We start from the raw sequence: 18,683 nt of genomic DNA, 5'->3' as shown, positions 1-18,683 counted from the left end.
ATAGACGTGCAGGGATGTCCGGTAGCAAGAGAGCTGTCAGCGGGGCAGAAGTACAGGCGGACGGCAGGCAGGGTCGTAGTCGAGGGCGATGCAGAAGTCGAAACCATAAACAATCAGCGAGGCAAAGGTACAAAAACAGTAGGCGAGGACGTGGTCAAAAACAAACGATGGTCAACGAAACAGAAATCAATAAACAGTGGTCGGTAAACAGGCTTGGATCTTAACGTGTAATCTATGACGGTAATGCTCAAGAGTTGCTTTGACGAACAAGAGGCAGACAATTTCGCAACGAACAGTAGCGCGACTGGGATATAAATGCAGGTGTAGACAGGTGTAGACAATTAGTTAGAGCGCAGCAAGGAAATAGAAAACAGGTGCGATGGATGACAAGTTTAACAAGGTAATTAGTAATCATTAGTAATAAACCTATCCTGCCCTAGCATTAGTAAATTAGTAAATTACATGCACAAGAAACGTAAGGTAACATGACCACATGATTAGTTTGTTAGTTCTACCCAATCCTGATCTAGCGTTAGTAGTTTTAGTAAATAGACAAATAGAAACAATTAGGGTGTGAATGACAGAAAGGGAGAGAGAGAAAGGCGGAACGCAAGGTTTGTGGAAAGACATGTAAAAGTGTATGTTTAACAGTGACCAGTCCGCGTAACAATAAACATAAATCCAAACATAACACTTAAACGAACTAAGACGCTAACCACTCAACATAACAAGGTAAAAGTAATCGTAACTAAACATAACTAGACATGACAAGAAAATAAATCGTAACAAGAAACAAACTAAACAACATGACGAACCTAGACTAACATAATACATGATAAGACAATAGTGACTAAGACAAAATGAAACGAACATAAAACATGGCAAGACAGACCTGAAACGTGACACTTCTGCTGTTGTATCCTATGCCCTTTCAGGTTTGAGGTGTTGTGTGTTCAGAAATGCTTTTCTGCATCCCACTGTTGTAATGTGGGGCTATTTGCATTACTGTCACCTTCCTGTCAGCATTAACAAGGTGTTTTTTGCCAGCAGAACTGCTGCACACTGGATGTTTTTCGTTTTTCGCATCATTCTCTGCAAAATCTAGAGACTGTTGTGAGTTAAAATCCCAGGAGATCAGCAGTTTTAGAGATATTCAAACCAACCTGTCTGGCACCAACTACCATGATCTGTCTCTGTATTCCTTCTGAGTCCCCAGCGAGCCGCCGTTTGTTTCTCTCTGTGACCACCGTTGTTCTGTTTTCTGTTCATTCATGTCATTCATTTGTTTCCCCTGTTTCTCACTTCCCCTGTTTCTCCCTGATTATCGTGCACACCTGATTATTATTTAGTGTTTCCACCCATTTTGTGTACCTCTACCACCACCTTCTGTTCATATTTGAGCCGCCGTTCTTGGACTATTGATTATGAACTGTATTACCTTCTACATTCCTGCTTGCCAGCACCTGACTTGTTTCACCGGCCTGTTTTTCTATAAAGACTTTTATTGGAAATTCTATGAGTTCGCTACAGGTTCCTTTGTTCTGAAGTCTGACACCAGCAATCATTCCATAGTCAAAGTCACATTTCTTCACCATTCTGAAATTTTGTCCAAAACAGCTGAACCTCTGACCATGCTTACCAAGTCTGCATGGTTTTTTTGCATTTAGGTGAAGCCATATGATTGGCTGATTAATGTTTGCATTAAGACACTAGTGTACGGGTATACCTAATAAAGTGCTCAGTGAGTGTACATAATTCCATGGCTGCTCATTGGTAACTGCATTTCTAATGTCCCATGAAACCATCCATAGCCTACACAATGAGTGTGGGATGATCAGATTGGTAGTTTGTTAGTCTAAAATATAACAGGGGAAGGATCTCATTGTTCACCATAATAAAATGCTCCCATGGGAGCTAATAACTGGCCTGGATCAAGCCTCTATTTCAAAGGCTTCTCTTTTTTTCCCCTCACATCAAATGAAATGAGAGGGAAAAAAGGAATAATTCCACCAATTCTCCACTTCTCCTCTGGCTGTAGTAATGCCATTATGTGGGGCAGAAGCGTTATGAAGAACCACACTGTGCCCCATTTTCAGCAATGATCTCCATGCAGAAGCACAAAGAACCCAGCGACGAGCCCAGCTGTCGGCCGTTTTAAAGCCTGTCAGTCAGCTTCCCTCCACGGGCTTGTGAAAAGGTGCCCTCCACGCCTGTCTCCATGGAGACTCTTGTCATGACCTGCACGGTCAAGCTGAAATGAGAGTGGAGTGTGACCTTTCAGGTGTGAACTAGTTTTAGCTCTTTGCTCACAACGTTTCAATAGATGTTCAAGGTGATAATGGGTTTGATTAAACTAGTCTCTTGTGTGTTATGGTTATGCTTCTGCTCTTGGGAGAGAACAAGGCTTTGTGAACATTGAGTTGCTAATGTCTGTCAGTCGCTGACTTATATGGACAAATCAGAGGACTTACCCTTGTATGAAAATAGCCTTACAATTGGTGCAAATCCACAAGTCACTGATAAGTGCTGGTCTGTCAGCTTCTTACTGATGGTACAGGGAGATCAGAATACTTCTCTTTGCATAAAATCACTATGATTTGCGCAAACCTTTATGTTTCTGTAACATATGGTCTCTCAGTCACTGACTTGTAACAACCAATCAGAAGACTTTGCTATTCATATAGAAACACTATGATTAGCCAAAATCAACAAATTAGTGTTTACAGGCGACGGCTCCACCCACGTTTTTTCGACACAAAAAGCAGCACTCTCGTACCAATACGTCATGCAAAACAATGTCCACTGCATGCTGTACTCACCGCCGATCCACTTGGCATTTGGGTCATGAATCTTGAAATCTCTTGCAAGGGCTTCAGTGGACACCTTGGCCCTGAGGCCGAGCGAGTCATCCTCAACTGTAAAGAAAAGAGAGTTCACAATGTCAGTCCATCTACGAAGAGAAAACGCTCGTGCGGTTCCAATGCTGTATAGCTGAGACTTTGGTCGACTGGCACCACATCAGTGAAAACCCTTTGTTAATCGCCAAGTTCTCCCACGTATCCTTGCTTTGTCTTAGTCTCAGCTTTGTCGTGGCTCGCCGTGTCTTGATCTCAAATTTTTGCTGATCCCCAAAACACGGTGTTCTTTGTTTACGCCTCCAGCGGATAATGCCTGTTTGTACACTGCTCTGAGGACCAAAGGGTCAGCCATTGCTTTTCTTAACTGGCCCACTGCTTGACAGTTTTTTTTTTTTTTTACAATTTACAGAGCAGAGGGTTTGTAGCGAAGAACCAGCTTTAAGGGTTTGCAGCACGAGGCCCCGCTGACCACTTGCATTGAATTAAAAAGTTATAGTTTTTCACCAAGAAAGCACAAACACATCACCACACAACTTATCCTACATTATTTATTGAGAACACGCTGTATTTGTAGAAATTCATCTACATTTGAAACAGGTGTTCGTACAATTTCTTTTACACAATTTTTAATGTGGTCCTGGATGGAAACAAATAAACAAGCATAGATATGGCAACCCTATGTTGACTCTGAATGGTTGTGTTTTCACGCCGGAAACCACACCGTGGAGCAGAGCAAGGCAACAAGCAACCAAGTGAAAACCCGGCAGGCAAAACTCCAAAAGCAAGAGGTAGGGCTCAGAGCCCACAAAAGAGCCATTAGCTATGAACTTGTCAGGTAAAATATTTAATGAAAGCCATAACAATCTCCTGTAAAAAAGGTTTGCCATCAGTTCAGCACCATCTTGCAAGAATGGACCTTTTTGCAACTGATGCTGCGCTACTTACTGTAAGTAGTTTCAGATCAGTACAATTAAAGTCATTTTACAACCGTCGAATGACTAATTCCCAACCAATTGTTTTGTACATAATCTATGTACATAATGATGATAAAGAAAATATATTTGAGAATAAATGTTCATTTGTTCCCTCTTCTGGGATTAATGCCTGTTGATGTATTCTGTATACTAGTTCAGCATGATGGTGGAAGCTGTTGATTTGCCAGAGGTAATTAGTAGGGGTGCAAAAGCTACATTGGATAGATAACTTTGCTGAGTTTCTAAACACCTGGCACCCAGCAATTCTGGCTCAATTCTTCTGCCACTGTACGCAAGTGACACCAATATTTGCTTTCCTTGATGCATCGGTTAACAAACAGATGGGAATCCAACAACTACCTTTTCACATAAAAAAATATAATAGAGAAACAAACAAACATAGGAACAATAGTCTTTGTCCCGCACATAACCATCTGGAAAACCAAGGAAAAACAGCACATAATGAGGGCTTCACAGTATATGCTAATTCCTTAGTGTTATTTAGGCATTGTTAAACTGTTTATTTTAACTAAAGATAATTGTGACATACTGTATATATATGGCGAATGTGATGTGTTATTTGTAAAATTAATTCAGGTAAAAATGTCAGGAGTCTTTAATATTTGAGAGATTTGTAAAACATCCCAGCAAAACTGAAAACTAAAATAGCAGAATATTTGTCACAAAACTTGGTTTTGGATAAAACTAGTCTGGCAGAAAGGTGGGAATAAAATGTTTTACGAAATCCAGAAAATACAAATAGAATAGAATTGAAATGTTTGATAATCCAAAAAAAAAGAGAGAAACATAAAAAAGATAAAGGACATAATTTTACCTTTTTTGAGTATCCGAACATAGTTTATTTAATACAGCCATCTTTGCTCATCTTTATCAATTAAGTGAATAATTCTCAAGGGCACTGCTGTATATTGCCATACAACTGCATCAAAACTGCAGGGTATTTCTCCATAGTTTGCGAGTAGCTTTCTATATAAAGAAAGGAAACCAATGGAAGAAAAGTTTTTGTCTTTTTGTCTTTTGTGTTTACATGCTAGAACTGGTGCTATTAACCTAATTAACAAAGCTCCTGTGCAAGAAGAAACACATTTCTTTTCACAATTATACACACATTTCACTTGTTTTCACTCAAATTTTCATGTCATTTAACCCTTTTCCTAAACACTTCACACTATTTTCATTAGAAGGAGAAAACATAGTTTTGAATGCAGTGTTACATTTTTATAGAGATATATCAAATTTTCCATATCAGATTTTTTTATATCAGTTTCGTGCTTATAGTTTTAATAAATGAAATATACACTGCTCAAAAAAATAAAGGGAACGCTTAAACAACACATCCTAGATCTCAATAAATAAAATATTCCAGTTAAAAATCATTATTCATTACATAGTGGAATGCGTTGAGAACAAAATAACATAAGAATGATCAATGGAAATCAAAATCATTAACCCATGGAGGTCTGGATTCAGAATCATACTCAAAATAAAAGTGGAAAAATCAGATCACAGGCTGATCCAACTTCTGTGGAAATTCCTCAAGACAATTCAAAATGAGGCTCAGTAGTGTGTGTGGCCTCCAAGTGCCCGTATGCACTCGCTACAACGTCTGGGCATGCCCCTGATGAGACGACGGATGTTCTCCTGAGGGATCTCCTACCAGACCTGGATCAGGGCATCAGTCAACTCCTGGTCAGTCTGTGGTGCAACGTGGCGTCGGTGGATGGAACGAGACATGATGAGACAAGGATATGCCTCCCCAGACCATCACTGACCCACCGCCAAACCGGTCATGCTGGAGGATGTTGCAGACAGCAGAACGTTCTCCACGGCGTCTCCAGACTCTGTCATGTCTGTCACATGTGCTCAGTGTGAACCTGCTCTCATCCATGAAGAGCATAGGGTGCCAATGGCGAATCTGCCAATCCTGGTGTTCTCTGGCAAATGCCAATCGGGCTACACGGTGTTGGGCTGTGAGCACAGGCCCCACTTGTGGACGTCGGGCCCTCATACCACCCTCATGGAGTCTGTTTCTCACAGTTTGAGCAGAAACATGCACATTAGTGGCCTGCTGGAGGTCATTTTGTAGGGTTCTGTCAGTGCTCCTCCTGTTCCTCCTTGCACAAAGGAGCAGACAGCGGTCCTGCTGCTGGGTTGTTGTCCTCCTACGGCCCCCTCCATGTCTCCTGGTGTGCTGGACTGTCTCCTGGTATCTCCTCCATGCTCTTGACACTGTGCTGGGAGACACAGCAAACCTTCTTGCCACAGCGCGCATTGATGTGCCATCCTGGATGAGCTGCACTACCTGAGCAACTTCTGTGGGTTGCAGACACCGCCTCATGCTACCTCTAGTGGTGAGGGCACTGGCAAAATGCAAAGGTGACCAAACATCTGCCAGAAAGGATGAGGACAGGGAAATGGCCTTTGGCCATCACCTGCAGAACCATTCGTTTATAGGGGTTGTCTTGCTAATTGCCTCTCATTTCCACCTGTTGTCTGTTCCATTGCACAACAGCAGTTGAAATTGATTCACAATCAGTGTTGCTTCCTAACTGGACAGGTTGATATCCCAGAAGTGTGATTGACTTGGAGTTACATTGTAATGATTATGTGTTCCCTTTATTTTTTTGAGCAGTGTAGTTGAACAAAATCTGTGTAAACAATTGAGAAAAACTGCAAGCAATAAGTAAAAACCCTTGTCAAATATATGTGACCTGCTCTATCATAATCAGTTGGAAGTCACAAAGGCCAATTTCACATAAATCGATGCTTATGTAAAACATTTTATTTTTGCACATTTTAGGCTTTAGTCGTAATTTTGTATAACAATATATTGCCGTTCATAATCTGCATGTCTTAATTCAGAGTAAAAATATGTTTTTTAAGCTTTTAAACGCAAGATGTCAAAGTGAAAGTAACACCGGGGTTGTGCATTGTTTGGAGGTTAGCCAGCGTGTCACCGGTCAGCAGTCACACAATCACGACCACTAGTGACTACTTTAATGTCTTGGCTTTCATAATTTGTATGTCGCAATGTCAAATATTGTTTAAAAAGATTAGTATTAAATGTTTAAAACATAAAATGACAAGGTATCAACAGAGTTTCGCATCACTTGGAGGCTAGCCAGCTTGTCACTGTTCACCAGTCACAAACAACCATATCAGTTGCATTCGTGGCTACAAGTGAATGTTTTTGCTTTCATGGTCTGTATGTCTTAATGTCAAGAGTAAATGTTCAGAGTAAAAATATAGTTTTTACATCAGATTACAAGGTATAGCCCCAGAGTTTAGTTATCCCAGTGTCGGTAGTCTTCCAGTGTCTCATAACTACCATCTCGCCACAAAACTTTGAAGCAGTTTTTCTCAAAAACATGGCTTGGTAGCTCTCAAAAAGAATCATTAAATCGTTTGAAAGCTTACTTGCTCTTCTTTCGGGGAGTTTCTAAAACTCAAAATACGTTTTGGAGTCAATGCAACTGATTTTCACAGACCGGACTAAGCAGGGGACAATCTTCCCTGGAGCAATGTGGGGGACAGCGGACTTGTTCAAAGGCCCAACAGCTGCATGGATCTTATTGTGGCTACACCGGGGCTTGAGCCACACCGGGGCTACACCGGGGCTTGAGCCACCAACCTTTTGGGTCCCAGACATGTACCTTAGCCACGAGGCTACAAGCTGTGTTCGATTGATCTTTCCAAGTGTAATTGAGCCAAACAAAAGGCATGGTTTGCACTGTTTGAGAGTATTTAATAGGTTCCAATACATCAGACAAGCTCAGTAAATCGGCAAAAATTATTTAAATCCAGAACAATTATGTATTATTGGGGGGGGGGGGGGGTTACACAGCACATCTCTAGCTTTTCTGAGCTGCACCAGCTACCAGCTGTTTCAAAACAAAGCTTGAGTTGGTCAAACCATGTCAAGCTGGGAGCAGGTCTGAACTGGTCAAGCAGGTATCGGCTGTTTCAAAACCCAACCTGAGCTGTTTTGCCTCAGCAGCGGATAAAACAAATCAATCACCAACACCAATTTCCAATCCCCAGGTCTTACTGTGTATTTACCTGGGAGTCATTTCCTTGGGCCAGATGATTTCCATCATGTGAAAACATGACATGCACAAGATCAGACAAGATATGGTCTCCCAGGCAATTTCACAGGAAGCACACTTCATTCTGTAATCCAATCAATGTTCAGCCGGGGGAAATGTGCACATGCTGCAGCTCTTTGTCAGCCCGCAGACGAGCGTGGATGTGTGGGCCATCTCGGAGGGAACGAAAGCCCCAGGGCCTTAGTGTTCTCATTTTATTTCACGGCTCATCACATGACCTGCCTGGCAGACGTGTCTCCTTCATCTTCATGAAAAAAAGCACTATGATGGGATTTACAAGAGAGTGAAAACACAGATGGAGAAGTAAGATGATATGCCCTCCATCTCCTCCTTCAGATCAAATTATGTGTATTTGTACTGGGAATTTGACTAAATATATGCAGCATACCCTGGAATACAACCCCCACACAAGCATGATTCCCCCAGATGGGCAAACAGGTAAAAACTTTGGGGAAAATATGGGGAGTCCATCTTCCTCTGGCCAGCTCAGGATAGTAGTTAGTCAATTATTGTCTCAGTGATGTAGTCTAGTGCTGGTACATAAGGTACATGAAAGGGCCCAAGAAAGTTTGTGGTTCAGGCCCAGGTGTAAGCACGATAAGAGCTCCACAGGTGTTAGGCCCTTGAGCAAGGCCCGTGTCCCCACATTACTCCAGGAGGGACTGTCCCCAGGTTAGCCTAATCAACTGTAAGCAGCTTTGGTTAAAAGTATCATCAATAATAATAATCATTAATAGGGATTGGTTCGGTTAACTGGCCACATTTAATCGAATAACCGATGAAAAAAATATTTTTTATATTATCCTGTAATAAGCATGCTCCAATACAATAACAGTCAGTATAAGCACATTAATTACATATGTTAAAACTTTGCCAAAAAAAAGACTTCATGAATTTATGGTTGCACAAAAGATAACATTTCTATAGTAGTGTATCACCAGTAATATTTCCAAGGGCCAGTTGCACAACTGGACGTACGCCTGGTCTTAGCGTTACGTCCGGTACAGAATGTACACAAAGTCAGACTTAATAAATACACCTGTTGCACCAACTGAGCATAGTGCTACATCAGGGTATAAATTCTACACCTACTTTAGTGTAGGCGTAAGTTAAGCTTTCAGACTATTCTAGGGGCGACATGGCTCAGGCAGTAAGAGCAGTCTTCTGGCAGTCGGAGGGTTGCCGGTTCGATCCTCCGCCTGGGCTGTGTCGAAGTGTCCCTGAGCAAGACACCTAACCCCCAAATGCTCCTGATGAGCTGATCGGCACCTTGCATGGCAGCCAATCGCCGTCGGCGTGTGAGTGTGTGTATGAATGGGTGAATGAGAAGCATCAATTGTACAGCGCTTTGGATAAAGGCGCTATATAAATGCCAACCATTTATTCTCCAAGGTAACACTCTTTGCTAAATGAAAAGCAACAGCAACAACAATATGGCTTGTCTCCTTTATGGATCGCACAATCAGCATGCTTTCAGACATGTGAAGAGCCCTGAAGAATTCTCTCCGCATGTTTGGGGATAGTGGGCTATTTGAATGCTTTGGTTTCTGTTGGGCTGAGCTTTTTCAATTCATTGACAGGTCTCTGAATGGGGAGCGTATCACAAAGCAAGAAAACCGAGTTAGCTGTAGAAGTTCCCTTATTTGTCTCGAGAAAGCTGACAATACCACTTGTCGAACTGAACTTATCAAAAACTTGAAGTGTAATTTCTCATTGTCATTTTCCCCATGAAACCCATCTCATGCTGTTTTTCATTTCATTTTGTTTCAAAGTGATGTTTCTGATTCTAATCAGATCAAAGATGAGCTGCTGTGTTTTTGGCCGTGTGCCTCTCATCGATGCTGTGAGCTTGCAGCACAGCTGTTTTCATTTGCCATCCATCAACATGTTACAGTCACGTAGCCAATGCTGCTGTTGTAAGGGAGAGAAGTATGCAACGTGCACACTGAACCAACATTGTGCCTAATCAATCACATCCTGGTTCAAATACATACTTCTTTTGGATTCAAATACTTTTCCTTGCTTAATTGCCTGGTGCAATTGAGCCAATACCCATGGGTTTAAATAGACCATACGTATGTTTCAATACACTACGTATGTTTCAATGCACTAGGTTACAATAGGTTCCAATACACCAGACACATGTCCAATACACCAGACAGGATCCAGTTCCAATAGATTTCAATACACCAGACAAGCTCAGTTAAGTATTTGAATCCAACAATTACGTATTTGACCCAGGTTTGTTGCCAATACATAAAATGGTCACAAAAACTGATGCACAACAACCTTTTTAACCCCCACAAGTGCCAGTCTCTGAGGAGCCAATGAGAAAAGGCCTAACTGGGGTTGGTGGAAATGGGATTACATCCAATGAGGACAGGCCAAACTGTGGTATATCTGGGAACCAATGTTGAGATGGCTCATCAAACTGGCAGCATAGCGCAACCTGATTGGTTAGACCACACAGTGGCATTGTGAGTAAATGTGCACTCGGTTACCTCCTTTTTTATCAATACTGAAAGGATTCTGGCCAGATTATTGGACCTCTACAGCATGTGGTTTGCCTGATATGTAGCAAAAGACACTAAATATGATACCCTAACCAAAATACTTAAACATTATGAACCTACCCTAATATGCAAATTAATTGATATAAAAGTAATAAATAAATAAATACACGGTGATTACCTTAGAAGGAAAAAGTGCCTTTGGGAGTTAATGAGGCATAAATGAGACATGTTTTAGTAGAGGCTGGTCATTATTTCTCTGATATACTACTGTGCTAATTGAGCTGTTGAGGGATCAGTAGTTCTTGCTCATTCTCTGAGTGAATGAAATATACATTTTCTGTGTGTGTGTGTGCTTGTGTGTGTACAGTATGCACACAGATTTGTGTTTGTGTGTCCATATATTATATAATCTCAAGGCCACAGAACGTTTAAAATGGTTGGTTTAAATGCACCTAGAGTCACCAAAATACACTTTGCTACATCTGTAATTTATGAACACCTCAATAGCATATGAGTAGGCTGACAATACCAACAAAGTGAAAATAACCTCCCAACATGCCTGTGAATAAATACAAATAAAATAAAAAGAATAAGCCATATTTTTTCAGTAGATAAGAAAATAAGTGATTCTCCTAGATATTTATTCCAATGAGCTCAACAGGAAACTTTTCCCGGAGAAACAATTATTTTCATATCTATTGCATGTCTGGCAGCAGCACAGTGGTTTGAAGCTCATTTGATACCTTGGACCCTTGATGACTTAAAGCCATTTAGCCAACTAATATGTTCTTTACTATATCTGTGTGATTTACAGCTGAATACACCACCCCAATTCCTATAGAGATCCATTGAAATGTAAATAGTTTTAGTATTGCTTGTAGAACAACCTGAAAATAAAATGTCCAGACTCTGATGACTCTTGACAGGTCACAGGAAGTCATGGCATCCAAAGGATATGCAACACATTATTAAACATAATTACTTTCATTTACATAACATTGCTGTCTTCCAAACATTATGGTGCCCTGAAATGGAGGGACTATGGACTATTTGGAAGGATTTTGGACCATTCCTCTATCCAGATTCTTGGGTTCTCAATTATCAACTGCCCTGTTCAGTTCAGCCCACAGGTTTTTGACTGTATTGAGGTCTGGTGTCTGAGATCCACTGCAGAACACAGATTCTACTGTCACGCAAACATTTCTGTGTGGATTTTGAGGTATGCATTGGGTCATTGTCTTGCTGGAAAGTCCACCTACAGCCAATTCTCAGCCTTGTGGTAGATGCCACCAGATTCTCAGACATAATTTCCTGATCCATGGTGGAATCTATTAGTGCACCCTTTAGTGCATCATTGTAACCAGGTGTGTGGTATTGCTGCGGACCGTCCACTAGATACGGTAAAGTGTAATTTCGTTATTGCTAATTTGAACAATCTGAGGTTAGGGCTTGAGCCAGTCTGTTTGTTGTATTGCTGTTTGTTGTATTGTTAATCACTCATACTGGTTGCATACCTGTAGAGTGATTGAACGTTTGTTTGAAATTGCTGAGTTTGTCAGGAGTTTGTCAGGAGATTAGCGCTGATTTGATACTGCTTGTGAGCGATTTGTAGGTGCTTTAAATAGGCGTCTTCAGAGCGACGCTCCGTCTCAGTTTGCTATGCTGTTATGTTTCACCCCATCCCAGTGTGCTCTCTCCCCCGAAGACACCCCCTGCGACGTCGGCCTCCACGGCGTCGGAACCCCTCCAACCTCAGCTACCCCCCGCTCACCCCCTGTAAGGACTTTGCTGTCACAGGGGGACTATGGAACTGCCAGTCTGCCACTCGGAAGGCTGACTTCATCCCTGCGTATGCCTCCCTCCAGTCCCTACAATTCCTTGCCCTAACTGAGACCTGGATCACACCTGACAACACCGCCACTCCCGCTGCCCTCTCATCCTCCTTCTCCTTCTCGCACACTCCCCGGCCTTCTGGCCGTGGCGGTGGTACTGGTCTTTTAATTTCCCCCTCGTGGAAATTCTCTGTTCTCCCCCTCTCTGACCTGTCCATATCCACTTTTGAATTCCATTCTGTTGCAGTATCCTACCTTACTAACCTTTTTATTGCAGTTATCTATCGCCCTCCAGGGCCCCTGGGAAGCTTCTTTGATGAGCTAGACACCCTTCTCAGCTCCTTCCCTGAGGATGACACCCCGCTGATTCTCCTTGGAGACTTCAACATCCACCTTGAAGCCTCCCAGGCTTCTGCCTTCCTACCGCTACTCCACTCCTTCGGCCTCTCCCTGCAACACTCTCCTCCAACCCACAAGGCAGGCAATGTCCTAGACCTTGTCTTTGTGAGGAACTGCTCATGCTCTGATTTCACGGTTACCCCTCTGCATACATCTGATCACCACTTCATCTCATTCTCCCTCCCTCTTCCTCCCCATCCTCCTCCCCCTCCTCCCACCTACCCTTCCTCAGCCCGCCGTAACCTCCGCTCCCTCTCACCCTCTTCCTTTGCCACCACTGTCACCGCCTCACTCCCCCCTCTCGAATCCTTCTCCAAACTCCCCGCTGACTCTGCATCTGCCGCCCTTCTTTCATCTCTCTCCTCTGCTTTTGACTCCCTCTGTCCCCCTGTCTCAAAGCCGCCTCGCACATCCCCCCCGTCCCCTTGGATATCTGACACCCTCCGTACCTCCAGGGCCAGCCTCCGCGCAGCGGAGAGGAAGTGGGGGAAATCCAGAGACGCTTCAGACCTCACAACTTACCAGTCTCTCCTGGCGGCATTCTCTTCCGCTGTCACTGCCGCCAAAGCTAAATACTATCAAACACAAATTCAGAACTCCGGTTCTAACCCCCGGAAACTTTTCTCTATTTTCTCCTCTCTCCTCAACGCACCGGCTCCTCCTCCTCAGTCCTCCTTCGCTGCTGATGACTTTGCTGATTTCTTCGATGAGAAGGTCACAGTCATCTGCAGATCCTTTACAACCACGCCCCCCTCACTGTGCCCTTCCCCCCCCTCTAGGCCCATCCCTTCCTTTTCCATTTTCTCCCCCCTTACAGACTCTGATGTTTCTCAACTCCTTCTCTCCCACCGCCCCTCAACCTGTGCCCTTGACCCTATCCCCTCTTCTCTTCTCCAAACTATCACACCTGACATTCTCCCATTTGTCACCTCCCTTGTCAACTCCTCCCTGTCTTCCGGCTGTTTTCCGGCATCTTCCAAGAGGGCCCACATCACTCCGCTGCTAAAAAAGCCTACTCTGGATCCCTCCATCATCCAGAACTACCGCCCGGTATCTCTTCTTCCTTTCCTTTCTAAAACTATAGACGAGCCGCTTCTACTCAACTTTCTTCTTTCTTTTCTAACAACAACCTGCTAGACCCCCATCAGTCTGGCTTCAGATCGGGCCACTCGACAGAGACTGCGCTCCTCTCCATCAGTGAGTCACTCCATGCCGCACGAGCAGCCTCCCTCTCCTCTGTCCTCATTCTTCTAGATCTCTCTGCTGCCTTCGACACTGTGGATCACTCCATCCTCCTGTCTGCCCTGTCAGCAACGGGCATCTGTGGCACAGCCCTGGACTGGATTGAGTCCTACCTCTCTGGTCGCTCCTTCCAGGTTTCCTGGGCTGGTTCGGTATCGACACCTCGGCCCCTCGCCACAGGAGTTCCCCAGGGCTCAGTCCTAGGCCCGCTTCTTTTTTCTCTTTACACTCGCTCCCTTGGCCCTGTGATCACTGCACATGGGCTATCCTATCACTGCTACGCGGACGATACCCAACTCTTTGTCTCATTCCCGCCGTCTGATACGCAGGTTTCAGCCCGTATCTCTGCTTGCCTGAGGGACATCCAGAGCTGGATGGACAACCACCATCTAAAGCTCAACCCAGGCAAGACTGAAATGATATTCATCCCTGCTAATACCTCTCCCCATCTGGATCTCTCCATTTCCCTCGGGGATACCACACTCACGCCGTCACCCAGTGCAAGGAACCTCGGCGTGGTGATGGACAGCAGACTGTCCCTTTCCGAGAACATTGCGGCGGTGACCCGGTCTTGCAGGTTCTTCCTATACAACATACGGAGAATCCGCCCCTTTCTCACCCCCTACTCGACCCAGCTCCTGGTCCAAGCGATGGTTCTGTCCCGCCTGGACTACTGCAATTCCCTCTTGGCTGGCCTCCCAGCATCCGCCATCAGACCCCTCCAACTTATCCAGAATGCAGCAGCTCGTCTGGTCTTCAACCTTCCCAAATACTCGCACGTCACCCCCCTGCTTACTACCCTCCACTGGCTGCCTGTCATGGCTCGCATCAAATTCAAAACATTGGTGCTAGCCTTCCAACCAGTTAAGGGGTCTTCCCCAGCTTATCTACAAAAAATCATCAGACCCTACACCCCTGCCAGACCTCTTCGTTCAGCCTCCACAGGCCGCTTGGCACCTCCCCCTCTCCGAACCTCCACCTCACGCTCACGACTGCTGTCTGTTCTGGCTCCACGGTGGTGGAACGAACTCCCCGTTGAGGTCAGAACTGTAGAATCTCTCCGCACCTTCAAACGCAAGCTGAAGACACACCTCTTCAAGCAGCACCTCTCCCCATCCCTCCCTACCTCCCTGTGAACCTTAATTGTTGTCTCTGTGACTTGCTTTGTGTATCGGTATTTTTTAGTTGGCTAGGTAAGCAGGGTTTTGATTGTTAACTCTGGTCACTTTTGCTCTGTTTGTTTGTCTTTTGTTTAAAAAATAAATAAATAAATAAATAAAAAATTGGCCCTCGTCCTTATCTTTGTTGTACAGGTAGCAGTTCAAATTGTACTTCCCTCTAGGGTCTTTCAGCGAACTTATCCCTGGTTATGGATATGCACTTTGTTGTGCGTCGCTCTGGATAAGAGCGTCTGCCAAATGCCAATAATGTAATGTAATGTATTATAGCATTGATTTTAACAAGTTCCCTTGGACCTCTGGAAGTAAAACAAACCCGAAACCCCCACTGACCCACCATCAAATTTCACCGTGGATATGACCTGTATCTCCTTTTATGCATCTCTGTTTCAATGCCTGGTGATGCTGTATCCGACCAAAACATTCAATTTTGGTCTCATTTGGTCATTTAAAGTATGATTGAACGAGGGTGATATGGTCAGATGAGGGCAGCTGATAAGCGAGAACCCAAGAATGAGGAGGACAAGATGTGAAGGATCTCGCAAGGATCTGCATAGAGGAATGGTCCAAAATCCCTCCGAATGTGTTCCTTAACCTTGTCAAGCATTACAGGAAAATACTTATTTTCTTCTTGCCAAATTCCTGCCTGCTATGCCACACTATCACAGAACCACCTCCATATGGCAGTGCTTGGCAGTTTCCCCTCAGTCTGTAAAAAAAAAGGAAGGTGTTTAAAAACCATCAGGATTACACTGAAAAGCATAGGACTCCCAGCAGTATTTCCAAGTTTAATGTCCAGATTGTCTGGCATAAGGTGTATTTTACCCCCCTCTAACACCCTAGAACCGGCTTTAAATGGCTGCTGGGTGTCTCATCCTGTTAAGGCACTAGGGGCATCACAGTCTGGTACTGAACCCGGACTACGCCAGTGCCAACTGTGGCCAGCAGTCCCACCGGACGATGCATAATGGCGACTAGTGTCACCCAGGGAAGTGAGGGTTTCAGGTTGGCTGGGATGAGCATCTCAATGTGCACTTGTAACGCCAGCTCTTGTGGTCTGTCTGCTGACTTGTACATGCACTGTCTTCTTCTGACTCATGCCTTTGTGGGCCTGACTTGTTGATGTGCTTTGGAGTATAGTTTTTTGAAATGTTAGTTCCTCCATAAAATATAAGGAATCCCAACTTCCATAAATATTCTCAATGGAAAACGCAGAAGCTAGGATCAAACTTTCAAACTAGGCATTGCAGGTCAATATGAATCAAGATTCAGCAACTGCATTGCTTATTTCTCGCCTCAAATGTTTTCAGAAACGTATTTTAGTTGATGGCTTATGAAGAATATGATAAAGTTTATCGATGCTCCACCATATTATTATGTTTTTCCAAAAAACCAATGAACTGCAGTCTACTCAATCAGGTACCGACTACATGACATGTTGCTTGTTCTTGTAAATCCCATTGGCCATCTATCCAACGGAATCCACCGAGACTACCATATGTACTGTATTTTAATGAACATTTTCAATTTTCTGAAATTAGATGCGTTTGCTGAATCCAGATGTGGCACAATCATATGAGCACTTCGTACTAAAAAAGTAAGAGAAATTTATGATAAGAATACCAACATGTTTTCACATGAGGCTCATTGTCTGTTTTTTAATGTTGATGTGTTCTTTAATGTCCTTGTGAGTATACTTGCAGAACATAGTTTTATATACTACTTAAAATAGACTTAAAAATAGATGTTATGCATTTCAGCATACTTTAAAAACCAATTAACTTCTACGTCCTACTCATAAGGGCACACATGAAAGGTCAACTGTCATGCAACCTTCACTGTTACACTACAACAGGTGGGATAAGCTTGGGAATAAATATCGACTGACATTGGTAATTTCACCTTAATTTATCCATCTTAATCTTTAATGGTACATCCCATCAGCATAGACAGAGATGAGTGGAACAGGTAGCTTGGCACCAATCAATGCTTCCATTGCCACAGACTACCTCATCAAGGTTTTTCCACAGTTCAGTTTTCCGATAGCGATGGGGAGAGTGAGGCATCAATCACTAACTCCAAAAGTCACAGCTAAACACAACAATTCATTTCAAGTGGTGAGAAAGTGATAACACAGTATAGCTCTGCCTATTTTGAGAGTCACAAGGCCTCAATTCTAATCGCTAATCCGCTTTCAGGAATCCACACAGGCAAGGAAAACAAGTCACTCTCCTCTCCATTACAGGTGCCAGTGTCCACCGAAATCGCTTTCCTCTAAGACTAGTGCTTTAAAGGTTTCACTGAATATTCTGCCAAAGGGGCACTGCTTTGAGATGAATGTCCCACTTTATCTGAATCACTTGTGAAAGGGAGGAGGGGGAAAAAATGTCCGCTGTACGGGCCTGTCTTCATGGTGGGATAGCAGCTTAGGGCAACTCTGTCAGTGCCGGATCTATTCCAACAGCCACCCTACAGTAAAGCGATGGGTACGGCCGACCTGACGGGTCGTGACTGGACTGGTGAGTAGCCACATAACAGCTCCATGTTTTAACTGAGACCTGACAAGAGTTGGTCAGCCTGCGGTCAACCACTCAGGAGAAGGGTCAGGGTTACCCTCAGCCTCCTCCCTGCCTCAAATCCAAGTGACAAACAGGGCCGGCAGGCTTATACATCACAAGCCGAATCAGTGTAATCCCACTGCCGTAGGTGCCAAATCCACGGCACTGCATAGCCAAAATATTACCGAATATGCACAGCATTTTTGGTTCTGGAAAAAGCCAAAAAAGAAAAAAGACTGCCAAATGGCTTCTTATCAAAGAATGAATAAGTATGGGAACAGAAATGTGGAAAATTCAGCTTTGGAATGAATCCATCTTGTTGTGACAACTCAAACTGTGTGTATTTATGACATGTTCAAAGGAAAAAAGCCAGAATGGCAGCTGCCTTTTCGATCCCACAAGTCAGTGTGAATTCAGCGATGGTTTGGCTGAAAAGGCTGGCAGCCCCTGTGCCAAATGAAAAAAATACCCGTAACACAATAAAAACAAAACTAACAGGGGTGCTGCAGACAAAATATACTGAGCCAAAAATCCTACTGCTATCAGCGCCGGCTCTCTGAGTTACGGCAGGCTGTACCTTCATTACGAGCCTTATGATGATTACCACAAACACCTGCGTTGGTTACCAGGCAACCTCAGGTGTGCATGCTTTTAGGTGTAGCTGCTGCTGTCTATAATCCTGAAGGTCTCTCAGGGTGCTGCAGAAAGGAAACAGGAAGCTGAATAGGCTCCTCCCCGCCCCTCATGACACAGGATTCCTCTTTTTACAGCACACAGAATATTATTCACATGATGTCACTTACTCTATTTTCTACGTGAAATGCTATGAGTTGTTATACTCTGTGTAAGCTGTACTCAGCAACAGGATGCTGGAGCGTAGTGGTTAAGGTACATGACTGGGACCCACAAGGTTGGTGGTTCGAATCCAAGCCTTAATGTAGCTGCAATAAGGTCCGCACAGCCCTTGGCCCCTTGAGCAAGGCCCTTGAAACCCTGTATTGC

General features: G+C 43.8%; 1 protein-coding gene across 3 annotated transcripts in view; it reads right to left on the bottom strand.

The window, feature by feature from the left end:
• dpp6a (dipeptidyl-peptidase 6a) overlaps window positions 1-18,683 on the bottom strand; it is a 301,074-nt gene that overhangs the window by 73,144 nt on the left and 209,247 nt on the right. For all 3 annotated transcript variants that reach the window (XM_061239158.1, XM_061239159.1, XM_061239157.1), the window contains one exon: window positions 2,820-2,915. In XM_061239158.1, coding sequence (XP_061095142.1) covers window positions 2,820-2,915 — 96 coding nt within the window. The remainder of the gene's footprint in view (window positions 1-2,819; window positions 2,916-18,683) is intronic.

Source organism: Conger conger, chromosome 4 (assembly GCF_963514075.1).
Source record: "Conger conger chromosome 4, fConCon1.1, whole genome shotgun sequence".
Taxonomy (NCBI): domain Eukaryota; kingdom Metazoa; phylum Chordata; class Actinopteri; order Anguilliformes; family Congridae; genus Conger; species Conger conger.
Note: the sequence above shows the minus strand (reverse complement) of the source record. Positions and strands in the feature narration are given on the sequence as shown.